The sequence below is a fragment of the Lutjanus erythropterus genome, chromosome 3 (genome assembly GCF_056507025.1).
Source record: "Lutjanus erythropterus isolate fLutEry1 chromosome 3, fLutEry1.hap2, whole genome shotgun sequence".
NCBI lineage: Eukaryota > Metazoa > Chordata > Actinopteri > Lutjaniformes > Lutjanidae > Lutjanus > Lutjanus erythropterus.
This window is the reverse complement of record NC_139319.1, coordinates 15,904,673-15,931,659: the sequence shown is the minus strand read 5'-3', so window position 1 is coordinate 15,931,659 and position 26,987 is coordinate 15,904,673. Positions and strand designations below refer to the sequence as shown.

The window sequence follows — 26,987 nt, the reverse complement described above, 5'->3', positions numbered from 1 at the left end:
TTTTATTTAGTGATTTACTTGAGTTTTATAGACAGCAGACACAGAGATGTATATTTGATCTCTCAATCATGTGCTTGAGTAAATATACTTAGTTACTTTCCATCTCTGCTGTGCTGTGATTTCCAAACTGAGTCCAGTCTCCCCTCAGTGGACACACCTTGTAAACCAGTCTAAGCATATATTTATTGTGTTTAATACACCAGCTGTTTAGTTTGTCTTATCTGATAACTTGTCAAGGCAAACAGAGCCACATGCTGTCTCTGACTGTGCGACTGAACATCACACACTCTCATTGTCTTCCTCTGAGTGTAAACACTGAGTGCACACAGACATCTCCATGTAACCAGCCAACATCAGACAGAGAGCAGCAGGAAAATTACTGAGTCACATTCAACTACAGCATAATGCATCTGTCTTTTTGCAGTCAGTACTAAGAGTAAAGAGAGTTAAGGCACACAAACCAGAGGCAGGATTCGGACACTGGCTGACGAGGAAAAGACTTCCTGCACAGATTCAGAACAAGTTTTACTGTTGTATCCATAGCTACGACTACACCATGTGACATATTGTCCAGAGTTCAGTGCTTCAAATGAGTGAACTGACCCACACAGTGAAATGAGAGGCCCCGACACCCGATGACTTCATCACAGTGAGGTCAGCAGTGTTGGGATGGTGGGAGTGGGTGGAGAAGAGGAAGCGCCACTGAATTTACTCCTTATGGGGACAATTGTTTAGACAGAATGGGTGCGAGCAGGCATGTGCCCCGCTCAGGTCAGCTGATTAAAACCCACCTCACAGATGGTGCTGAGGTGGCTAAAGAGACAAGATCTTTACCATGGCAGATGCTCTGGCAGAGTTAATACGACGTGAATCTGAGAAGCTTGTATGTGTTAATGGTGCTCGCTCATCCACTCCTCTCTGACAGGTACAGCAAGATATGCCAGTTGCACCCTCCTGATGAAAGTCAAATGGTAATTAAAAACACTTGAGTTTTGATTCTGGCTGCTTCATGCTTGGATGGCCTGCAAAGTACCATGAATTAATGGGTTTAACAATGACATACTGTATTTTAATGATATCAGGGTTCACACAGATTTTCAAGCACTTTCAAAGTACCTGAACCAGAAATTTTCAGGCTCTCAGAGCCTTTATTAGTGCATCTAAACCTGACCAGTACTGGATTTTTGAGACTGACACCTGCAATGATTTTAGAAGGGAAAAACAACAATATTACCAGTATTATGGCCGATATAGTGATTTTTTGAGGATTGCATTGATTTTGCAACAATATACAAGATAAGATTTATTTATCATTATATCACAAACAACATTAAAATTCTGTCACAGTCCAATATTATTAAATTATCAATAGTCATTGATATGACTGTCTATAGGTCCTGTTTGTGCGTGTGTGTGTATTTCAGGTTTATGAGAGAGAATAAGATTACAACAGAGTGAAAAGTTATACATTTTAAGTTTTATATATCTTTGTATGTCTGAAGAAGATTTATAACACAACTTTAATGATGGTGATTTCTTAAAATGCAGCCTTTTTTTAATAACAACATTTTAAAAAATCATTCTGTAACTTTAGATGGACAGATCATATGGTTCTGTAGTATTCTGTACAGGTGTAACAGTCCACTGGTGGTAATGATGTTAGTAGGTCACAGGACTGTTTAAGTAGCTACAAACTGGTTGCAGTGGTACTACAACTCATGCAGGTGTTAAAGAGTTAATCCAGTCTGAGCTACAGATCTGACTCTGATACTGAACAGATGTCCGCTTAAATCTGTCTTTACTATCATGCACAAACACACATACACACACACACACACACACACACACACACACACACACACACACACACACACACACACACACAGTCTTTTTTCTTGGCATTGAGATATTCATAGAAACATTATTTTTTAACCTCACACTGGTTTTATCAGTCTGCACACACAGGTGTATGAATGGTGTCAGTATGAACTCTCATACCTACATCCATCATTCATAAAGCTGTCTGTGTACTGTGTACTAGGCCATTTAAAGTCTGGCTGTTGTCTGTAGGCCATTTCAAAACTGAGAATAAAAGATTGCAGTTTAGATTGTGGATCATGATTGTGATATTACTTTTTGGCCAGTTGCCTTCCCCTACCCTATTAATTCACTTACAAACTACATTTATGATATGACAGATTGAAACGGGTTTCACTTTGACCTTTTTATATGAGTTCATCTGTCACAGTTTAATACCTGGTTCACTTTTCACATTCAAGGACCATTCAGGTAAATTAATTTACACATTTACACGTGATTTACTAAGAATTATGTCAACATAAGGCTTGGTGATATGACTTATACATAATATCTCTCTATGCTGCGATAAATAATATATATCTTGATATACACATATTCTCTTAAACATGCCACATAACATATGATGATCGTATAGAATATGATGTATTGATGAAACTACCCACAGCAGGGCTGCAGGGTGACATGGGGGGTAAAAAAATCTAATATCTTGATATTTTAGACCAAAAAATCTCAATATTGCTACAATTTTGACTTGGTGCTTTAACAAAATATTAACACCATGATATTTTTGATAAATAATCATCAGTAATATGAGTATAATGTCTACGTTGGTAAAAACAAAAAATAGAACAGCAAGAACAGTCTGTTAAATTCAGAATATCTAATATCTAATCCCAAACAACACCAAAATGTGATCAACAGCCTCAACAACATATATCAAAGAACAAAAAAAGGCAATTCATGCAGGTGAAATAGTTAACTCTCACTGTAATATGCAAAATAAATACAGAGCAGCAAACATACGTATATGAGAATAACTTATTAATAAGAAAATATTAGGCCTGATTCTAAGAATAACAAGAAACAGGTCAATAATAAGTATCCTTGAAAGCCCTCAAAAGTTTAAATAAATAATTTCTTAATGACTGGTACAGTGATTTAACACGACAGATGGTACAGTCCTTTCTTTCTTTTTTAAACTCATCTTGCAAAAAGGTGACACAACAACTTAGATTCTACAAGTATGTAAATTACCATTAAGATGGTAATTTAAATGTGAGAGGACCAATTTGCAGACAGTGTGTCATCTGTTCTCCCACCTTCACACCAAAGCTGAGCTACAGTGTTGGACACATGTAAAACACTTGGAAACACATACTTGGGCCTTTGTCACTATGTTAGTGTGAAAATGACTGTAAACTAAGCAAATAAAAACATCACAGCCCTCTCTCTGAGCTGCAGCTCATACCAGAGAGTCCGTCTCCTGGATGAACTGTAGTTAGGCAGTTATACTTAGTGTTTACAGTCGATTTTCAGGCTTTTGGAAAGTTGTTCCTTGGCAAAACAAACAGCTACAGAGCCAATGCATGAACCAAAGCAGTCAGCAATAAAGGGAAACACTTCCTGGTGGTACCCATTTGCCTGAGTCTGCAGTGATTAGCCTAATAATAATAATCCTCATCTCCCTCTCCCCTCCCCCACCCTCCTTAAAGTATCCTCACACCACAACTTCTGACAGTGCAAAAGGCACCTATTGTCAAAGGCCTATTGAGTGACTCTAGAAGCTGGTGACTCTTGCAAGTCTGCCTCTCCTCTTGAGAAACGTCTCCAAAAACCTCAAGTGCCTGATTGAGATACATTTCTGAGACATTTTGTGCAGTTAAGGTGAATAAATAAGTTAAATTTAAAGAGGCTAAACACAAACAGACAAGGCCATCTTCCTGTGTTTTTAACTTGCTCATGAGGAGAATAGCAAGTCCAAGCATGTGCCCTCTTTTCCCACCAGCCCTCCCTCTGCCTCTGCCTCTGTCCCTGTGTGGGTGGCCATTGAAGCAACTGGTAGCAAAAGCTCCACAGGCACCAGAAGCAACAGCTGCTCAACTAAAAGAACTGCTAGGGGCAAGCAGTTTTAAAAAAGCATACAAAAACTAGACTGGTGAAGTGGTTTAGTTCTTGTAAAGACACTAAGGAGATTTTATGGAAAGTGACCTCATCGAGGCACTGAATCACTGCAAGGAAAAACTTACAGTATGGAGCTTACCATGTGTTTTTATCTCTGTTTTTTCTCTTATACTACTGTTACACAATTGCACTAGGGTGACAGACTTAAAATAGTGGTGGTTGGCAAGGAATCTACTTTCTCAGTTAGACTGCAAGTGAAAGTATTCATCTTCATAATGTATTTAGCGAACAAAGTTTAACCTAAGGAGGGAAAGCTTGAAGAGATTGAAGGAGGACACATTTGTCCCTCCTTGACATTTTAAGAAGCCACTTATTTCTACCAGAACATTCAATACACACACGACCGTCACAAAAGAAGGAGCAGCACAGTCCTGTAATGCATTCTTTAGCCCTTAATCACAGGTTGAATGGGAAGTCTTTGAGCCAACTCTGGCTGCTTTATAGCTTCTACTCACACAGATGGTCAGAGCTCCTGCCCCCATTCTCCCACAGAAGAAGAAACGCCCGCGGAGGCAAAGATGAGGGGAAAACTTGCTGCTGTCTTCCCTCCTCCTCTCCTCACTCTGTCCCAGGACTTTTCCCAGTGGTGGGAATCCCTTTCACCTCAAAATGCGCCATCCAAATACTCCAAAGAAACACAACACAGATATAATCCAAGCCGGGAGAGAGTGCGCTAAAGTGCTGTCAGTGCCGGCAGGCTGTCCAAATCATGAGCACAGATTAGAGCTTGTCTCTTTCTCTTCCTCCCTCTTCATTCCCCTCTCTCCTCCTAGGCTGAAATCTGAGCCGAGCTCTCCCATTGGCCGAGTGGTCTGGTCATGTGATTAAGGGGTTAAAACCCAAAACTTTAAATCTGTGCCTGCAGGATTCATCTGTCTGCAACTGAAGGAGGAAAGGAGGAGGGAGCCCGCAAACTCTGAGAACTGAACAGTGGTGAAAGAAGTATTTAGATCCCTCAATGAATTAAAAGTACTACCTCCACACTGTGGAAATACTCAAGTACAAGTGAAGGTCTTGCATTAAAAACCCTTACTTAAGTAAAAGTATTAAAATGTCATTAAAGTATGAAAAGTGAAAGCACTGATTGTCCCTATCAGTGTTTTACTGTTGTATCTGATGTTTTTGTATTAGAATTACTGCAGCAGTATGTTGCATTTTACTGCTGTAGATGTTTAAGGTTGTGCTATTTTAACTGTTTTATGTACTGTTTGGTATTTCACTCAACAGCCATGCATCATGGTCTATAAGACTTCATGAGCTCAGAAAAACAGCTGTGCATTCAGCTTTGTGACGATGCATTTTCAGATAATCTGAGAAAGCTGGCTTTACGCAGTGAAACTAGTTGTGGGCTTCAAATTGCATGAAACATAATTTCCATGCAACTTGACAGTTAATAAAGTCCTGTGCAACACAATTTAGCCACTAAAATTAGCTGGCTAGATTGATTTTTTTTTTTTTTTTTTGTTATACTTGCTTTCTTGCTAAATATCGAGTCGGACGTGTCATTGTAAATACATTTGCATCTTTGTCTTATTTTATATAATTTTTCTCGCTGGATAATATGAGTTGGAAGTGTTGTATCAGCTACCTTGTTTCATAATGGTTATTCCAATGAACAGGAAGAGAGTTATCAGTGCATCGATGCTTATTGATTTGCTGGAGGAAAAAACATGGCCTACTGGCTACTCAAAAGAGAGACCAGTCAATGTCACAGTCTATTCAAGGAGCTAACTGCAATGTAAACATTTTTTCTCACTCAAGTTTGTTTGTTGACGGTGTTACCAACCTTGCACAAAGCCTATGCCAATAATTTCCTCCTGAATCCTGAAAAATTGGTTGAAATGTTTGGACTGTCAAATGTTTGGTGTTTATGTTATCAGCATTTTGATTTGCTTGAAACTATTTTCACAAAGTTGAGAGTTTTGCAACCGTTGCTGCAGAGTGTCAAGTTTCAAGTGTGTAGCAGAGGACTTTACACCAGACAACTCAGGTGCAAATTTCACCTAAGTTTCAACCAATTAAAGTTGCACGAAAGTTTCAATGTGTAAAGCCAGTCCTGCTTAAGGGGAGAATATTCTCAGCCCATAAAGGGACAGTGCTGTCAGCTAAATGTAGTTGTAGTTGCAGCCTGCAATGCCTGATTTCAATTAAATTGCAGGAATAAATGAAAATTGCAAAAAAGGCTTGCATCTTCATCTGAATATTTTTTTTAAAAAAAATGAAAGGCAATTTGTTCCAGAGAGAATAACACCACATAATACAAAAAATAATAAATGATAAAGCACTGAGTTGCTTCATTAAGACTTACATGTATGACGTTGCGCAGGAAGCTATAATTTTATAAGTTGTGGAAAAGTTGCATCTGACAAAATTGCAAGGTTGTGCAGAATTTACAGAGATTGGTTGAATTGGCATGAATCGCAACTTTTCTCCTTCCTGGAGGGACTGACGAGTACTGCTAATTTGTCCTTCAGTACAGGACTCGAGTAAATGCACTTCCACCACAGGAACAGAAAGAAAGTCATGTTGCTGTCAAAACTGTCGCCACAGTAAAACAACACAGAAAAAGGAAATGTAACTGTTTTTAAAACAAAACATCACTTGCAAAGTCAGTATTTCAGTTTTGTATTGTAATAATTGTAATTATATTGCATATTATATTATAATTAGAGTAATCAGTCAGTCATAAAAATCTACATTTAAACATCAGAATTATAGGAAAGCACAGCGAAAGAATTGCACAAACAAATGTAAAGTTTATTGTTTCAGTCAGTCATACAGAAAACATCTTGCTCCATTTGTAAGTGCAGCTACCTAACTTCGGGGAAAAATAGTAAAATTGCTTTGTGATTTATTTAAATATATTTTGCAATGTTTTTAAAAAATTTGTATACTGTACAAATACACAAAATATTAAATATAGTATTCAATAAAAGTTGTTACCACTTGCTGCCAGGCAGATGGTTCAGCTTAACAGTATCAGTGTGCATAATACTTTTGATCCTATTAGCAGCAGAGAACAATACTTAAAGGCAAACCCTGAATAAAAAGCTACAGTGACTTGGTCTGTGGCAGCTGAAAACAAAACAACAGAAATTGACAAATTAACAAAATATTCACTTTAAGATATGAGTTTTAGTTGGTTTTTCCATTTTCATAGATAAACTTTTTGATGTTGTCGCTGATCCAGTCACTGAAGGCAGAGACGCGGGTGAACACCGAAGGTTTCTTGTCTCTGATGCAGCCCTGAGGTCCGAAGCTGACGATGCCGTGCACCTCCCAGGTCGTGTTTGTTCCAGGGGCCGCACAGACAAAAGGACCACCAGAGTCGCCCTACGGGAGAGCAGGAGAAAACGGTCATGAAAGATTTACTCTACAGGTAAAAGTGTGAAAAAATAATGTGTCCGCACAAATATTTAAGACACTTGTCACAAACACTCAGTCCTTTTAATTTTGACATAATTTTATTTTAATGCTGCTACAAGGAGTTTTTGACAGGTTATGAAACAGTTTCAGTTTCTTACTGATGCCTCTATATGGCCTACATACTGCAAGCAAACAAGACCATCAGCGAGAAGACTGACTGTTTCTGTGTCGTTGTTCTTAATGTCTGCCACTGTCAGATTCTCCTTGAAATCAGATAAAACGAGCCTGTGTTTACATTTTCCCAGGAAAAGTTACAGTGACTCATACATTAGCCAGTTAAAAGGAAGGAGGAGGAGATTTTTATTTAGATAATTCTATTTTTGATGTTATATTTTTTTGGTTATGGTAGAGGAAACACTACCTTTTTTAATCACAGGGAGCTCCAAAATCAAAATATGAATTTTCCTTATAGTAGATTTAAGTCAAAAAAATTTTATTTTTGAGTTTTGCAAAAATTTAAAAATCAGATATTTTGATAGTGGAATGAAGTTTAAAAATATTTTTGTAAAAATACACAGTCAGTGTTTTTATGTATGTGTGGTGTGTTGTCAATTTTTTGTTCAGTAAAACAAATAATGTGTGTTTGCTGAACATAACAAAAGCACATCATTACAATATGAGCTGCAGTTTAATGCTGAGTGCAAAAATTGAAAAAAAAAAAAAAAAAGCTTGATTAAAGAAGCTCCAACAGGCGCAGCTGAAGCCGTGAGTTCTTTGGGTGAAATAAATCCCTCTCTCTTCAAACAGAGAAAATAAAAGGGAATCCTTTTTTTTTTTTGTTATATTCGTAAATGTGATGAGCAGGTGTTGGTTCAACTTAAACTCTTAAAGTAATTGGACATGTTTTCTGAAGCTCTGCGAACGTAGCTCAGCTGATTTTACAAAACTTAATAAGACTTTAAACTAAATTATTCAACCTAAGTTGAGATAACTTCCATTTTTAAGTTGAACTAGCTCAAAATGATTTTCTGTGAAAACATGAACATTTTTGTTTGCTGTTAACAATAAACTTGTGAGTTGAGTGAGCTAAGTGTTGTTAACAGTGAAGAAGATTCATTGGTGAACATTTAATTTTGGCAGCCACCATAAATCATCTGGAATTTGTAAAGGTCAGTGTTTATCAGAAATGTGACAGAGTTCTGCTGAGGGAGGAAGTGCCAGCGTTGTGTTTTGTAAAGCCCTGTTGAATTTTTAAAGCCCTCGGTACTGCTCTGAAGTGTTTTCTGAATTTCTAATCTTCCCATGCATGGTCGCTCCCATGTTCTTTTGTCCAATTATGCCTGAAGCCATTTGCAATCAGGGCTGAGTGATCCCAAACAAAACAGTTTACAGAGTGTTACATAAAAGACAAAACAATCATGAGAGGCCAGCGTACTAATGTAATGTGTGAGAAAAGCTTGACAAGAATTTCAACAACCAAGTGCCATCCGCAGCTGACAGATACCAGTGTGTGCATTTAAACAGTTGTTGTGGTTTTTGATTGTTTGTCCTCTCACCTGACAGGCTGACTTGAGCTCATCCGGGGACTCATAACCAGCGCAGATCATGGAGGGCCTCAAGGTGTCCCACCAGTATGCAGGTTTACTGCAGGTCTCGAAGTCAATTATGGGAAGGGCAGCCTGATTCAGCTTCTCAGACACTTTGGGGAAAAGGTTACCTGAGACAGAAGTGACAAAGTAAAAGTTTATGTTGTTGCAGGAGGCAGAGACACAGAGATGCACACATATACACCAACATACATTTTATATGTAGCAATCAGACCAAGGTATTCTCATCATGGAGTGTACCAAGTACATGAAAACAAGCCACCAAACAATGTCCACATAATGCATTATAAACATACTTATAATGTGTTATACTGTGCTTATATTAATGTCTAATTATAGTCATAAGCAGTCAACTTTTCATAATGCTTTGTAACAATATCAAAGCAGGAGACATTATAAGGATTTTGATCAGGATAAAAAACCCTCTCTATTTTCATTCATTTAAGGGTTATTGTTACTGATATTAATTAAATAAATCTGTATACCATGATAATTTCTGAGATGTTCTGTTATTGTGCTATGAAAATCTTATACTGTTGAAGCCATAAACAACTGAATTGTAATTAGACAGTTTCTTTACAATATAAAAAATCTGAAATAATAGTAATATAAAATCATAAAAATCTACATTCAAACACGATAGAAAAGTAATTGCAATCACTGCTATAATGTGACTGTAAGTTACTCTGAGTGGTCCTTCTGTGCTTTAAGTAAAGCAATGAAGTTCCTCTTGAATATACAGATATGATACATTACAAGGTGGTTATAAGCCCCTATAAGTGGTCATTGTTTGCTTTAAGTTTAAATTGAGTATTCCAGTTTGACAGATCCTTTTAATGATGCACAACTGAATGATGAACATTTACAGTCCCTTAATGAAATGTTTCCCAAAAATACAGTATAATCACATTATAACGTATTATAAAAGTATTTTTATAATTTATGCATTTTTATAATTTATTATTTTTTATTTATTTTTATTTATTTATTTATTTTAAGAAAAAAAAAAGTCTAAATTCTGGGCAAAACGAGATCATCTTGAATTTTGGGAAAAAAATGGTCAACATTTTTCACAATTTTCTGACATTTTATAGACCAAATAACTAATAGATAAATTGAGAAGATAATCAACAGATTAATCAACACTCAAAATAATCATTTGTTGCAAACCTAATACACTCTGATTCTTGCCAAAAAATGTCAGAGTGACAAGCAGTTATGAGGCATTATGATACTTGAAGCTATAAGATATATAAAACGCTTTAAAATGTGTTATGGTCATTGTTATAAAGCATTTTAAATATTTATGACTGTTTATAACAATAATTAGACATTTTTATAATCACAGTATAACACATTATTGTATGTTTATAATTAAATGTAATGTATTATAGACATTGGTGTCACAGATTTCCTAGATGTTCAGTTATAATGAAAAACAATAAAAGTGATCAAAAATGATAAAAAGGAGTCACAATTTTAGGAGCAGCGATGATACGTACTCGTACAGCCACAGTTACCTCTAGTTGCTGAAGAAACATTATAATTACAGATCTTTTTACAGGACATTGAAATTCATGATCACTTCTACCTTTCTCGTCTCCCCAGCCGGTGACGAAGCAGGGTTTCCCAGCAGGCATCAAAGCTTCAGGTTTGGGCAGACAGACGGGGCTGATCTCCCTCGTCATATTGACGGGTTTGGCCAAATGCACCAGGGCTATGTCATTGGTGATGTCACTGCGATCCTGCTCGTAGACGAACCCCTTGTGGCGGATGATGCCGTCCACCTTATAGCATTCCTCCGCTGAGGGGACGTCCATGGAGGAGTTCATGTGGTGCTTGCCCAAACACATGCGCCAGTAAGACGGTTTATTCAGTGGGCTGGAAAGCAGGTGGAATGGTAGTCAAAATTAGAATTTGCTTTACTTGTCCCTTTGGCTGTTGACCTTTCCTAAACCCCGCCTGTTTTTGCTCCATGCTTCAATAACAGTGGAGGAAGCTTGGTACCCAGTGGAACCTCACATGTACACAGCATGTTGCAGAGAAAAACACATTTTGAAATGGTTAAAAGATGTTGCTGGAGGACCCGCTAAAGCAACATATTCACATCTTAAGTTAGCGAATGTTAGCAGAACGTCTGAACAAGTTATCTAACTAATATTAGGTCTCAGATTTTCAATCGTTAGCTGGCTAGTCGGGGGACTCCATAAAAACTTGCTATATCACCTGTATGAGTGTGGTTTTGCAGAATGTAGTAGTGCACGCTACGGCAAGCTCACTGACAAGTTCTGTGAGTGTCTCAGTTCACGCATACAACATGTGATCAGTTTATTTAATGCATGTCAATTATGAAGACATACAGAATGTACTATTTATGTTTTCCTGTCATTTGCATATTAGGTCTCACACCTACAGTCTGTACATGGACACTGATCGTCTCCCTCGTAAGACTGTTTCATGTGGAAGATGCTAACTTGCCTTGATATCAAAACACAGATTCCCCCATCGGAGTAGATTTTTGTTGTTGGACGTAATGTAGTACATCTAAATGTCCTTATATAATGCTATTATATTTCTGCTACAAGGTTATAAAGGTCAATTTGAGAATTTACCAACAGTCAGGTAAAAGTCACTTGAAAATCTGCAGGGTGGTCTTGTCACGGTTACAACTATGACACCGACAAAAGGAGTAAAAATCTAAGTGTATCTATATAAATCGATGATCACAAAAAATATAAAATCAACTTTGTTTGAGGTTACAATTAGGCTTAATCTTGGGGTTAAGGCAAATGTTAATACCAAGGATACCAAAGACACTCAGCTGTTATTGGAGCACAGAGCAAAAAGGGGCGGGACTTAGGTAGTCAAATTAAAATGAAGGGAAAAAAGAGTTCATAATAGCTGCATTCAAGCCTACAATAACTGATTTTTTTTACCATGTGTGCAGTGGAAGCAAGTTTTGAACATAACATTGGCATATCATTTCTTTTAACTTCATGTGTGTGTCTGTCTGTTGAGTAGTAGGAAACAATAATTTTTAAGGACTATGAGTTCACAGCACTATAAATGACTCATTTCACATTGTCTTCACAGTGTCATCTGATACACTGGCATGATAAAAAATAAACTTTATAGTTGCTTTAAATGACTGTGAGGCTTTAAAATGGCATGTACTGTGGTTGTATCTTACAACATGAAGCAGTGAGCAGCAGTTAGGATCCATTCTTCATGAATCAAAGACCCTCCACAGCTGTGCATGTACGGCGTGAGAAGCATCGCCGAAACCTGGAGAAGAGAAAGACATCTGTTCAAAATAAAATTTCTTCTCTATGACTGGTAATCAGGAATACAGAGAAACAGGAGCTGACTATACCTGCATGGAGACTTGCCAGGGCCAGGAGTGGGGGATCGCCTCCTCCCCGTTAACCACCCTCGGGGTGGCTGTATTGGGTTTCACTTCTGGGTTTCCACAATCTACTGGCCAGTCTGGGAAGAGAAAATATCCAATTATATTAATTTATTTAATATTACTGTAACTTTTTCCAAATGAGCAAAGACTTCCCTGCCAAAAACAGGCGAGTTACTACGTGAAGGCAGCCATGTTGGATTCTGCACTCACAGGTCTGCTACGGCCAGCAGTGCACTGCTAAAACAGCTTTTCTTTTTATAAAAGTATTGATCATATTGATGTTTTAGAGGTCTCAGAAACTTGTGTATCAAGGATGATACAAATGAGGCTATAGGGTTAAAAAATCTTTGGTCCAGAAGTCACACCATAATCCTTGATCATTCCTTCAAATACCGCAAATCATTTCACAACTTCAGTATCACTCAGAATTTTTCAAAAGAATTCAGTCTGACTCCAACGTATGACCCCACTCATCAGAGACAGGGTTGATATGAGTTCAGCTCAGCACACACTTACCGATAGTGATGTTGTCCCATGGGTTAGCAGGTGGAGGAGGTAAAGTTGGGACAACGCTGGCATCAGTCGTCCAGTAACCGCGAAAACCGCTCTGCTGATTTTCTCCATTACTCAGGAAGCGAATGACGACTGTGTTGCTAGGGACGGTGATGGTGGGTGGAGGGGCAAAGCCGCAGAATCGACCTGCAAACCAGAGAGGGTTTTTTTTTAACCACTGTGCAGTAAAGTGACAACAGCGCCTCAGACACTGACACCCCAAAACTTCAAAAACAAAATGTACAAGACGATAGTACGATAACCAACCTAGTGATTGCATGCTTTCTCCATTGAAGATCTCCACGTAGTCCACACAGTCTCCAATCAGATTTACAGCTTGCATTTCAAAGTGAGTGAAGGCTACATGGACACTTTTTGCTGAAGGAATGGCGATACGCCATGTGCACACGGATTGGGCCTGGTAGTCACCGATGTTCCAGTTAGGAGAGGTGATTTCACCCTGAGCACTGCTGAAGCTCCCTCCACAAGGAGCTGTGTGTGTGTGTGTGTGTGTGTGTGTGTGTGTGTGTGTGTGTGTGTGCGTGTGTGTGTGTGTGTGTAAGGAGAGGGAGAGAAACAATGAGATACATTAGTTTTTTTTGCCTGAAGGCTGTTTCCCTCAGTGACTTGTCAGGTTCACTTTTCTCCTGTCGTACCCTCTGTAGGGTCCACTGCCCTCCAGGTGGCGGTGAAGCCCGTGTCCACCACCTTGTCGTTGGAGGAGAAGCTGATGTGGAGTGTGTTTCCATCGCTCACCAGGTCTTGAGGGGGTACATGGCTGCAGAATGTGCCTGAGGAGAAATGAGCAGAAAGAACCATTAGGCTGACTTCTCTATGGAGCCTCTGTCCTGAGAGCTTGTGTATGACGTTTCAGCATGTTGACATCTTTATTGCCTCTTTCTGTCTATTTCTATACTACACATGCTGCACAACAGATACACATGTATACATAACATTTAAGACTGAGACACAGGAGATTACAATTGACAGTAGGCTCAGAGCAACACCTGCCAGTGTGTTTCATATGTCACTTTACTGCACAGTAAAGTAATATATGTAGTCAAGACTTTGAAGGAATTTAATAAAACGTATTAAGGGACAGTTGCTCCTCCTTCATATTTAATTTTCATTTTCATTTCCAAATGCATTATTATGTTTATGAATTTCCTGCCAATGGTTTTCTATTTACTTGATTTTTGCTCAGCAATTATTTGTACATTTATTTTTCATGCACTGGCTTAAAAAAAATAAAATTTACTTTCTTTATTTGACCTCAAATATTGAATTTGAGAATTATATGTGAGCATATACATTTGCATTTTGTGGATTGCCTCCCTAATTTGAATGCAAGATATTTTCTATTTTGACTGATATCCTGTACTCTTGTTCTTGTTGGTTCCTTATCAGGAGTAATTTAGAAAACACAAACTCCTTTCAAATGAATGTCTGCTACCGATAATGCTTTAAAAATCAGCAGTTCAGAATAAATAATACTGGACCTACTAGATTTGAGAAGAATACTTTGTACTTTTACTGAAGTAACACCAGTACTTTTACTTGTAGTTGAGTAATATTTTGGCAATGTAACAGTACTTCTACATATTTTCAGTACTCTTTCCACCACTGTGCAGAGGGCAGTTTGGCAAAATGTCCTGATAAGTTGAAAAAACAAATTGTATCAAAGTTACAAGAGTGAGACATTGCTGGGACAAGTCATTAACATGCAACATTAACATGTCATCAATAAATGACTCAGCAAATTCCTGATCATCTGGAGACAAAGAGCAGGTGGACATCCACATACCTAGACTTCCTGTTTTGTCTGCGATTCTGACTTTGTCATTCATGCACATCTGACTCTCCTCCAGGGAGAAATTGCTGAAGTGGAGGTGGACCAGTTTGCCGACGGGCACCTGGATGCTCCACTGGCATCTGGCTTTGTTGCTGTAGCTGGCAGGGTAACCCATAGAGGACAGCGTGCCTCCTGTGCCATTCAGGTTCTTTGGTCCTCCACAGCCAGATGCTACACAGGGAGGACAGAGGGTGAAAACCAGCCATAAATTCTTTGTGCCATATTTAGTTTTTTCAGCAAAGTGGGTCAGTTTAGAGCAGCTGGATTCATACTGTGCTCGTTGTACATGTCCCTGCGGATGACATTTTCGATCCAGGGGAGGTAGGCAGAGGAGCGGGTGAACACGGACGGCTTCTTATTCATGATGCAGCCAATAGGGCCGAAGCTGGTTATACCATGAACTTCCCACGGAGCATTGGGGGCGTCCTGGCACACCAGAGGACCACCTGAATCTCCCTGTCAGAGGTCGGAGTCATCAAAAACACCATCAGCAAGTTATTAAATACCATCTGTGTACAGTTAGTAGGGTTGCAACTTTATGAAAGGCCCAGCCCTACTAAAATAGTAGAATTCAATACCATAGATGAGCACATGTACATAATATGATAAAAAAAAAAACTGTATAAGAACCCTAAGAGTTAGGTGTGTAAAATATCCTGAACAGTATGCTATAAAACCATCACTCTACCTGACAGACGGACTTGAGCTCATCAGGCAGGGTATAACCACAGCAGATCATGGAGGTCTTGACCTGGAACCACCAGTAATCCATCCTCTTGCAGGTATCAAAAGGCACAACAGGCAGGGCTACCTGGTTAAGGGCCTCTGCAACTTTAGCATTCATTGAATCACCTGAAAAATCACACAAAATAAACTGCTAGAAAAACCTTCAACACTGTGGAGCATAAACACAGAAGGTGTTTGCACATGGAGTCCAGCAGAGGGCGCACCAATGATCCAACAATGAGTTTTTATTTCATGAGGGGTGAGTCTCTCCTGAATGGTGCAAAATAACCAGTTTCAAAAAGGTGAGATTAGAGTTGAATATCTGAGTATAAACAGGTGCAGTACCGGTCTCGTCTCCCCAGCCGGTGGCGTAGCACTTCTTGCCCCCAGGTAGCACCTCTTCCTTGGAGGGAAGGCAGGCGTACGAGATCTCATCACTGGGTGTCACCTCTCCGTCCAGCCTGACCAGGGCAATGTCAAACTCCACTGTTGGCACTGTGGGATACTTGAACCCCTCATGGCGATAGATACCAGTCACATTGAAGCATTCCTCGCTCGGCTCTGTGTAGGTCAGGTTGTGTTTGCCGAGGCACATGTGCCATCGCTGCAGCTCATCAGCATATCTGGGAAACAGATCAGCGGATGAATCAATAATAAGGCTCATGTCTCTGTCACTGCACCGTATAAGCTGGCAGGATATCAGAGCTTTGCACAGTTCTAGCTTTACAAAAACAAATTTATTTGCAGTGTGCACAGCATATTCTGAGTTGCACCTCTGTGGCACATAAACTTGTGTACAGCCTACTCAGGCTGACAGCAGAGAACTATACAGTGCACAGGCTCCTCATTGCACAGCATCTCTGTCTGAAGGGCACTGGAGACCATTATCCCAGGCGTTGAGGCGTCTCTAACAAGCCATTGCTCTTGCACTGTAATAAGCCTGAGGTAAAAGCACAGACACCAATATCTGCCTTCTGAGATTAAGCAAATGGCCTTCCAGAAAGTTTGAGAAAACTCTGCTGGAAAAAAAAAAAGTAGCATTAAAGGGTCATTCCAGTGTTTGTAAAAACAGGGCCTATTTTGGGGACAAATTTTGGGGTCTAAATGAATAATATGTTCAAATATGTTTCAGTGAGCTCAAGAACATTATACATACAGTATTCTGTTGCATCAGTGCTCATTTTAAAGGAGAAGTCTGCAATATTTTTACTGTAAAAAATGATTAAATGACCATGATATGTCACCAGATATTAAGGAAACATGTTAAGTTGATATACTCGCTTCTCTAACAACAGCTGGAACATCTGGGCGAGAATAACTGTTTCAGTTTGCTAATTTCACGTTAATTAGAGTTCAAATTAATGCCAAATATTCAAAGAATAAACAGGTGTCTGTTTATGAGTTGTAACAAGTCAATATTATCAATATATTTTACAAGGAGTAGATGTTTTTTAACAGTTAATTTGAGCAATATGGTAATGGAGTCTGGCAGGCAGTGAGACAGGATGTTACTTCACTCAAACTCCTGTGTGTATTTTCAGAGCAGTGGGATTTTTTTTTAAGACAACAGGCTTAACTTTACATCAGCAGACAACTGACAGTTATAAACAGTTGATCTAAAAGGAGAAATGTTCAAAATAAAGGGAAAAAATATATATACAAATTACAAAAATAAAGGTTTAGGCTTATTAAATAATTAATTCTTAAATAATAAAGGACAAATAAATCTGAACCTAATAATCGGACCATAACTCACATATGATAGTCTAGGAACAGTAATTTCCTTGGAATTGGTCCAGTAGGGCCTCAGTCAGCAACATGGCTGCAACATAATCTCTGGGACCAAATAAACCCCTAAAAGTATGTCTACTTGTTTTTTTTGCCACTGATAGACTCGGGTTGTTATTCTAAGTATCTGAGAAAATAATTGAAAAAATCCCTGTTGAGATAGACCTTTGTGTTTAATCAGAGAGCAGCTGTGATATTGCTCTGTTCAAATCCACCAGACTCCATTGACAACACGGGAGTTGCTGATCTGTTAATTTGCTTGTGTTACTGTGCGACTTTGGTGTTTCAACACGTTAGTTCAGATCTGTTTTTGTAGCCCATTTCACGGCCGCTGGCTGAGACAATCAACTGAACCAATTCCAAATATCTTTTTTGCATCTATTAGTCATTTAGACCCCAGGCAAAATCATATCAAGAATCATATCGCAAAATAAGGAGCCAGAATTGAATATAAAACATAAAACCCCTCTTTGCCTGAAAGGGTGGTGGGTTGAATTTACCCAATTTAAAAAATTACTATCAGGCTGCATGGATCATTAAAGACATGTCAGTAGAGACCTTTGGAATCACTTCCATTCTTGACTGACATGACATGGAAGAAACTCAAGATTGGTGATGACTGGATCAAGGTAACAATGAAAATATGGTCATATGGAAAAACCACTGAGTCATTCAAACAACTTAGGCAGGAACTCCAGCCCCGGACTTCCACAGATTCCTGCAACTAAGAGGTTACCTTCAGAAACATAAGGAATGGGAGCATCTTTGCAAAACACCATCCAAATTAAAGGAACTGTTAATGTAATTTACAGGGGAAGAGACAAAAAAGAGGGTTATATCAAAGATTTATGGCCATTTAGACCCCAAAATATGGGAAAAATAGGGCCAAGCTTTAAAAATACTAGAATTATTCCTGAAAAACCTGAACTACTGTTCCGATTTCTCAGTGTTTTTGTCCATGTGTTGAAGAATGATGACAGAGAGCATTTACCTTATGAAGCAGTGAGCAGCTGTAAGAACCCAGTTCTTATGAATAAGAGTACCGCCACAGGTGTGGAAGAAAGTGGGATCTGGACGACTGGAGGGCCAAACCTGAAACAAACACACACAGACAAATAAAAATTAATAATACTATCATTAATAAAGTGCAGTCAACATGATTTCTAAGTGAACAATTAGATGAGTCTTTATCTTAGAAAAGACAGATTAGTTTTGTTCCAACTAAAGTGTTGGCTTGCATTTTATTTTGTATATATGCGTGAATTAAAATAATAATAATAAAAAAAATCAAATCAAATCAATAAAGAAGATTATATACACCGTTGACCAATGCAGTTTTTTAAACTGTATATTCATGGTGTCAGTCAGTGAATTAATGCAAGATATAGAAAAGATAGAGGAAGAAGAGAAAAAAAACTTGTTGATATCACATTATGATAAATAATAATTCTTCTTGTTTAACTGTATCTGAATTGGCCCTTTTGAAATCAATGATATGCTATGCACCATAAAAACTGTTTGTTTTCACCTATAAAAGCTGAGGTTATTCTGTAAATGTTCAAAACAAATAAACTTTTCTAGTTAAATAAACTTGATACTAATTCAGTTGTACCTGAGAAAACATGTTCAATAAGCTTAAGATTTAAGAAACAACCATGACTTATCTTACAGTCATGACATCATGAAACTTGAAATGCAAAATGCCATATTTAGAACCAGTTTGGTCTGTCTGTTCTGGGCTGCTGTAGAAACATGGCTGTCTATGTAAACGGCTCATTCTAAGGTAACAAAAACATAATATTTCTTATTTTCAAGTCATTATACACTAATGAAAAAATACTTAGGAATATTACAATCCATTTCTGCCAATAAATCCCACTAAATCGTGCACACTGGACCTTTAATGAGAACCGATCAGTTGATTACACTAAATTCCTGTAGGATTTTTCACAGTGTGCCGTAAATTTTGATGTGACTATTGTATTTTTACATGAATGCTCTATATTTATTAGCAGAGTCTCTCACCTGCATGGACACTTGCCAGGGCCAGGAGTGCGGTCGGGCTCGCTCTCCGTTCACAATGCGTGACACAACAGTAGGAGGAATGACTGGTTTCCCACATGTACTGGGCCAGTCTAGAGAATGAGAAAAAAACCCCGTAATATATCCTGTGTCTGCTTCACTGTGCATGTATGACTTTGTGGTTTGTTTGTGGATAAACAAAGCCTGAATATACAGAACATATCTGCAGCTAACAGATAAGCCTTTGTGTTGCAGGGAAGGGGCTTTCAGTCACTGGCTCTGTCATTCTGATTCATATATTTTAAATAATTTTCCAATAACACCGTCCTCCTGCTGCAAAGAAACAATGGCTTCTGCCTTGGACTTGTAAAAATCACCATTTTCAGGCCAGACTCCTTGACATCAGCACACATAAAGATATAAATTTCTTTTGGAGATCCAAGGAGTCGACGTTAAATTGTCCCAGTCACTCTTATCCCACATTTACACCCGTCATCCCCCTCTCTTTCCTTCCTTCCCCCAACACACAGGGCACCTCTGGTCACAGCCCAGGTGGGAAAAAAAACAGAAGCAGCAGAGTGCATCTATAAAACTCTATTTCAGCAATTGGCTTGGCAGGAGCTGAGGCCACCTGGGGCTCATCGCTGGGTGAAGAATGAGGATCGGGTGACAGCCGGGGAAAGTGAAGCACTAGGCCAGTTCACGTTATGTTCTCAGCAACACCACATCACCCTGTTTTACTGCGCATCGAGGCGCGGTGAGGAGATGGGAGAGGTGGGGGTGTGAGGAAGGGCTGAAGATGTGAGGAGGCATGAATCAGATGAATGTAAGGCAGGTCTCTGTGCCGCTAAAGCAAACTAAATGTTGGTTATCTGACTGGTGAAAAATACTGCCTTGCTAACCTGAAGGCACTGTATATTATACAGTAACTGAAGAGATGTGTAAACCACAACGGCAGAGAACTGGGTAGAGACGGTAGGGACATGTCTACTGCTGACTACCAATATCTAATTATCCCATAGCAATAATTGTGAATAATTCAAAATAATTCAAAATATAACCACTGCTGTCCATTAGTATCTAATCAATGTTATTTATAAAGTTATAGATGCAAAATAATGCATTTTTAATTTTTGAACGATTGCGCCCCAACTCCTTCAAATGCCTCTCAGTGGTTTGGTCCACTACCTACCTATAGCGATGGGTGCCAAAATATTTAATATATAAATCAAGCGACTTGAAACAAATCTTGTGAGTTATTCAGACCGTCGAGGGAAAGTGAGAAATACACACACAGCATGCTGTAATCTTAGTCAGTGCTCCTCTGGCAGCAGCATAGCCTCCGTCTCCCCTCACACTGTGCACGTCAGGCAGGAGACTGACTCAGTTCATCGAGACGTACGTGCATGACATTTGTGTGGGGGGCTGCTTTGATTAGTGGGACGCTACTAATTTGCGTAAAAGTTTGGACAAAATTGTGATTTTGCAATCACAGCAGTTAATGCAAAATCAACCAATCCCAACATTGCAACTTCCTAGAGGGACCGATCATACGAAACCACGAGTTTTCCACTGATTTGGGCTGGATGACATATTGCCAGCTTGATGTATGTTCACCAGCTCGTTACAAACTTTTTCTGCCTGCTGTGAAATTAAGTTAATGAGATGACGGGTTCATCGTCAGTTAATTCACTGTAAACATAAAAAAGACAGTTTAGTGCAGATATAAATGCACTTTTACCAGTGCAGCGTAATGAAAATGCATATGAGGCTCACGCAGATACTCCACCTATGGGGATGTTGTCCCAGGGGTTGGGCTGAACAGGCGGTTCAGTGGGAGCAGGCAGGCTGGGATCTGTAGTCCAGTAGGCCCTGAAGCCTTTGGCCTCTGTAAACAAGTCTGTATGGAAACGAATCAGCAGCCTGCTGCCTCTTGTCTTGATGGCTGAGGGCATCTTAGTTCCACAAAATGGACCTAAAATATTGAAAGACATTTTGTCCTTAATAAATAAAGTGACACAGAGGCCATATATGTACTAGTGTTTATACAGTAATGGGGTACATATGTAGTTTTAAAAATGGTGTCAATGAATTCATGGCTGGGTCTTGTTTTTTTTTATTTTAAATGTGACTCAGTATTGTGAGAAATAGTTTTGAGATCAGTGAGTCATGTAGTAACTCCACAAGCTAACTTACCGTGCTTTTTCATCAGTGCATTCGTCATACCGTTGATGTCGTACACCATGATGTTATCATAGCATTTATTCATTATGAAATCTTTGCCTTCGAGGTCGAAGTGGGTGAAGTTCAGAGTGATTTTATTCCCCCACGGCACAGCGATATTCCACATGCACTCAGTGTTAGCCTTGTAGTTCATGGGCCAGTTCTGTGACTTGATAACCCCGGTGTCCTCTTTGGAAGAAAAGCCACAGCCTTGGATTTCTGAAACAGAAAGAGGGAGTGATCAAGAAACTGAATGTGTGATTGCAATTAGATAAGAGTAGATGGGCCACAGTATCTGCCTGTGAAAAGAGAGAGCCTTGAAGAGTAAATATACAATTTTATCATAACAAAATGTGAAGAGCTTCATGGCAAAGTAGAAGCTTCAGCTGTTGGCAGTGGTACAAGAAGTACTCAGGTCCTTTACTTAATAAAAGTAGCAAAACCACACTGTAGGAACAATCGATTACAAGTAAAGCTCCTTCAAAATGTTACTTAAGTAAAAGTACAAAGTGTATTATATTACTGGAATTATTGATGCATTGATGTGTTCATTACTTTAATGTTGCGGCTGGTAAAGGTGGAGCCCATTTATCACTTTATGTACTGCTGAGTAGTTTAATATATAATCTCATGTATAATAAATCATCATTTATTAGCTGATTACATTTTGCATTAATAATCTGAATCTGCAAAGTCATTAAAGCTGTCAAGTAAATGCAGAGATGTAAAAAGTGTCAGAGGTGATACTCAAGTAACGTGCACATATCACAGTTATATTCTGCTGTTTCGTTAAACATTTGCTCCATTTTTACTCATTTAGTTCTGGTACAGAGAAGCATTTCTGTGTAACGTGGAGAGCACAGTAACTAACTACTTTTAATTAAATGCATTAAATAAGGTTTTCATGTATATTTCTCATAACTGAGTGATATTCCATTTTATGCTAATTTATAGGTCTTTTTCATTAGATTTCAGAGGGAAATATTAAGATAAGATAGGACCTTATTTATACAGAGGGAAACTGCTGTGCAGCAGTTGCAGTACAAAGACTGAAAATATCTTTAGTGCAAACATAAACAAATATATGACAAATGTACAGATTATAAATAAGGTGCAAACCAAATGTACACAAATATACACAATGTCTAAAAGGTAAACAGGTTAACAGGGAGGAGCAGAACCAAAAAAAAACCATTATGCCAAAAAAATGTACAGAGATTAACAGAAGTGATAATGAATATCAACTGGTGGATGGTAAGGTTAAAATCCAAAATATAGACGTGTCCAGGTATGAAGGGTAAGGATCATAGATATGTACGAGAAAGTGGCACATAACTACATATGTACAATATGACATTAGAATTTCCAACAACTATTTTAGGACAGAGCCAGAAATATGTGCCAAAGTAGCAGTAAGCTGCCTACATCTACATCTGGCAACTACAGGATACATTTAGGCAAGTTTTACTTTGTAATAATAAAGATGATGTAGCACCTTGAACTGTTATAGCCTATGTCTGGGGCATATATCGTTGTGTATTTTTATTTAAAGCTGGGGCAGGCAGTTTATTTTTGGTTTCATTGGGCTTAACGTCCATAATAATCTTTAAGTATAATGTAATTTAAGTGGTCAGAGAGAAAAATACTGCTCCTTCTCTTGGCTCTGTTTTCAGGCTTTAGAAAATCTAGCCCTTAATGGGAAACTTTTGCTAATCACAGATTGATAAGATAGTTGATTGTTGAGTCTTCCTCACAAAACAGAAGTTTGAAGACCTGGGAATTAGGCTCAATAATCAACTATCTCTCTGCAACTGCCTTCCACAGTTTTAAGTAAAAACTTACTGAAGTACTTTCTCCACCACTGCACATGAGGCTTATGTTCATGCCTGATAATAGTGATAAAGAAGGAGATAAATAAGTTTTATCTTGCTTTTTATGCTTCACACTGTACTCTGACCTGAGTGCACACTGCCTGCACACTGACTTTGCTGTTTTTTACAAATGTGACAGAGGAGTCAGATGTTTTATGATACTCTTAATGAGGTGTGGAGCTGCTTCGGCAGGTGTGAGTTTGTTCCTGTGTGTGCGCGTGCATGTGCGCGTGAGCGTGTGTATGTGTGTCCTCAGTACCTGCAATATCCTCAGGATACACAGCCTCCCACTTGGCAGAGAATCCACGGTCTGTGAGGCGACTGTCGGACTGGAAGGCGACAGATATTGTGTTACCGGCACTGATGATCACGGGGGGAAGGATGTAGCCACAGTGTGTGCCTGAGGATGAGGGAGAGGAAGGACAGATGAAAAAGGTGGAGGTAAAAGGAGAGATTAGAGTCAGGAATGGAGGGATGGTTCAGAGAATAAACAGATAAAGAGTGGTAAATACTGTGAGCACCGTTGGGTGTAAATAAGTGTGTGCTTGTGTGAGGCGGAGTGTGTCGGGTGCGGTCAGTGGTTGATGGATGGGGCTGCTGAAGCACCAACAAATGAAGGTGACTTTACTGTCTCTGTGTGTGACTTCATCAGCTACTGAACACAAAATCAGGTGAAATATGAACACTGTTCCTACCAAAAGACTGTGAACACAAAGGATGGTGCAGACTGGTAATGTTAGCAAAGATTACTGGTAAATACACAAGGCTATTGAAATGCGAGATGCTGCTTATTTGTGCAGCTAAATCAACTTCTGAAGAAGCATTAGCATTCAGCGTGTGATTCTTAAGATGCATGCAGACTGTTAAATAAGACAACATGTGAACAATAATTAGATCACAAGCCCATTTTTTATTCCAAGTAGTCATTTTGTCATCATATAATTTTCAGAGATTACTATTTGGTAGTTGCACTGTTGTGTTCACCATGCAAAAATGCCATTAATTAATAGTTTTCACCATAGTTTTCAATGACCAAATTATATGACTTATATGTGTACATAATCACTTGTAAAATAAATGCAGTGAACTATGTTCCAATGTGCATTACACAAAAAACTCTTTTCTATCACAATTTGCTCAGAATTATTTATTTTGACAGCAAACCCTCTCACCACCAGACAAATCTAAGCCCAATGTTCTCTTGCCTTTCAGCCCTCATGAGAAATTGTCTGACTCTTGACCAAAAGTAAACCAAAACATTTGGCTGAAGTCTTTTAAATGCTTTGAAAAGCTGCCAATTCATGAATTGATTCCCAGTGGGATCTGCAACACTAACATTGGTTCACTTTAGCTCAAAACAAGGGTATAAAATGCTTGCTAAAGAGCAGCTACTGTGGCCACAACTTGCAATTACAGAAGAATGTTAAATGCCAAAATGTAAGTAGAGAAGTCAGCGAACTGACTCTGTAATGTTGGTTATACAAAAAGCGTGTACAGAGTTAGCTAACATAAGCTAACTTTAGCCACTATAGTGACTAACTACTGTTCATACCAGACCAGGAAAGGCTGCAGCTGCAAAACCCTGAGTAGACTGATATAATTTAACATTAGTCTCTCCAGTGGGATCTACAGAACTATTAACCCTTTCCCCTTATGGCGAGTCATTTATTATCTTTAGCTTAATGCAAGGTTATGAAACCTTTGCTAAAGAGCTACTGTCGCCCACACAAGTGCTAAACTGTAAAATGTTTGAAACAGTAGCATAAGTACAGAGGTCAGTAAACAAACTCCGCAATGTCAGTTACACTGCAACATCTGTTTAAAGTTAGCCAACATTAGTTAACATTAGCCACCATAAGCTAATGGTTGTACCAGACCAGATAAGGCTGGAGCAGCAAAACCATGACTGTATTAATGTGATTCGAGAGCCTGCAGATTCATGAGTCGATTCCCAGTGGAATCTAGCCCTTTAGCCCTTTCCCCTTATAATCATCATTTGTTAGCTTTGGCTTAGCATAAGGTTATGAAACCTTTCCTAAAGAGCAGCTGCTATAGCCACAATAGCTGCAAAAAATGTTAAATGCTAAAATTGTAATGTAACAATGTCTGTTGGTTAGCTGACATAAGCAAACATTAGCAACTTTAGGCAACTGATCATAACAGACCAGGTATGGCTGTAAAAGCAAAACCATAGAAACAGAAACTGCATGAATTCATGATTTGACGTGCATCTGCCCGTCTACCATGTTGGGGTCGCTGATTAGATAAGTACCTGAATTTAATTCCAACAAGTAATCACCATCATGTTGAATTTCTCAGGTATATAACAACCCAAATTTTGTGAAAATCAGTCAGAAATAAGCAAATAACATTGCACATTGTATTGTTAACTGACAGATCTTGACCTCCCCAATATGGCGACTGTGCCAACATATTGCAAAGATATAAAGAAGTGGCCAATGAGGTATTTACCTTTCTATATGAGCAAAACCGTGAGCGTATTATGATTTCAGAAAAGGACAACCAGACATCCCCATTTTCAAATGGAGCCTGTCCCCAGAAAAGTCCCTGTGCTTTTTTTTTTTCTTTTTTCTTTTTTCTTTTTTTTTTGCCAACAGAGAGAAAACTGCTGTGGAAAATTTGTCCAGAAGCTAGCAGGTGCCAAATGAAACCACTAAATCACCACAATTATCTTTGACAAAGTTAGTCCTAAAGTTATTTACCCGATTTTTCCAGTCAGCCTGCACAATAGTATAGTGTAACAGTTACCATGGTCAGAAAGTAACATTTGATATTTCAATAATATTTTGACCGCCAAACTGGAAAAGTTCCCAGTTTTCATTTCAGAAATCTGGTCACCATATTTGAGAACCTGCAGATAGATGAGTTGATTCCCAGTGGGGTCTATAGTACTAGTATTAAATTCTTTAACCCCTATAGCAAGTTATAAGTTAGAAACTTAGAGAAGGCCCATAAAGTCAATAATTGACTGTGTAATCTCAGTTACACAGCATATTACACAATATCAATATCAATCTAAAGTTAGCCAACATTAGCCAACATTAGCAACTATAAGCTAACAGTCATACCAGACCAAGTAAGACTGGAGCAGCAGTTTGCTGATATGAGCTACAATGCATTTTATTACTGTATATTTAAGTTTTCATTTGTAAAAGGAATAGTGTGTTTCTTCTTTTATAAGTCATGTAGTCTGACTTCAAGGGACGTTTACAGATAATGATTTTTCACACTTCTCCGGTTTTCAAAACAGACCTTCAGCTGGTACCTCTGTCTGCTTTTCATTTCTCTCTACAAACACACCCCCTGAAATAACAGGACGCACCACTAACACACTCTCATCACCTATCTTTGTGTGTGTGCGTGTGTGTGTGTTTCACGGAGAGCGTGCGCCCGCACCTCAGCGCTTTAGTCCTTGAGAACTCAGCAATAGATAAAGCTGTATCAGCCTCACCGCAGCCACTCAACTGAATAATAAGGAGAGGTAATTTATGGGCTCTTTGCAATGAAGATCCTAATCAACACTTTTACAGCAGGAGACAGATACAGAG

At 38.7% G+C, this 26,987-nt stretch overlaps 2 protein-coding genes across 2 annotated transcripts in view; both read right to left on the bottom strand.

The window, feature by feature from the left end:
* Positions 1-4,706, bottom strand: part of fam13a (family with sequence similarity 13 member A) — a 70,579-nt gene extending 65,873 nt beyond the window's left edge. Inside the window, exon 1 of the mRNA XM_084715180.1 lies at positions 4,458-4,706. Coding sequence (XP_084571306.1) covers positions 4,458-4,484 — 27 coding nt within the window. The 5' untranslated portion in view covers positions 4,485-4,706. The remainder of the gene's footprint in view (positions 1-4,457) is intronic.
* Positions 4,707-6,869: 2,163 nt separating this feature from the next.
* The window catches only part of LOC146329816 (ovochymase-2), a 32,330-nt gene continuing 12,212 nt past the window's right edge, over positions 6,870-26,987 (bottom strand). Inside the window, exons 9-25 of the mRNA XM_084715179.1 lie at positions 23,678-23,818; positions 21,521-21,766; positions 21,114-21,299; positions 19,328-19,437; positions 18,294-18,394; positions 15,860-16,137; positions 15,477-15,640; positions 15,061-15,244; positions 14,741-14,959; positions 13,593-13,727; positions 13,204-13,428; positions 12,901-13,083; positions 12,349-12,461; positions 12,166-12,260; positions 10,567-10,856; positions 8,925-9,085; positions 6,870-7,335 (exon numbers count right to left, since the gene is read on the bottom strand). Coding sequence (XP_084571305.1) covers positions 7,138-7,335; positions 8,925-9,085; positions 10,567-10,856; positions 12,166-12,260; positions 12,349-12,461; positions 12,901-13,083; positions 13,204-13,428; positions 13,593-13,727; positions 14,741-14,959; positions 15,061-15,244; positions 15,477-15,640; positions 15,860-16,137; positions 18,294-18,394; positions 19,328-19,437; positions 21,114-21,299; positions 21,521-21,766; positions 23,678-23,818 — 3,029 coding nt within the window. The 3' untranslated portion in view covers positions 6,870-7,137. The remainder of the gene's footprint in view (positions 7,336-8,924; positions 9,086-10,566; positions 10,857-12,165; positions 12,261-12,348; positions 12,462-12,900; positions 13,084-13,203; positions 13,429-13,592; positions 13,728-14,740; positions 14,960-15,060; positions 15,245-15,476; positions 15,641-15,859; positions 16,138-18,293; positions 18,395-19,327; positions 19,438-21,113; positions 21,300-21,520; positions 21,767-23,677; positions 23,819-26,987) is intronic.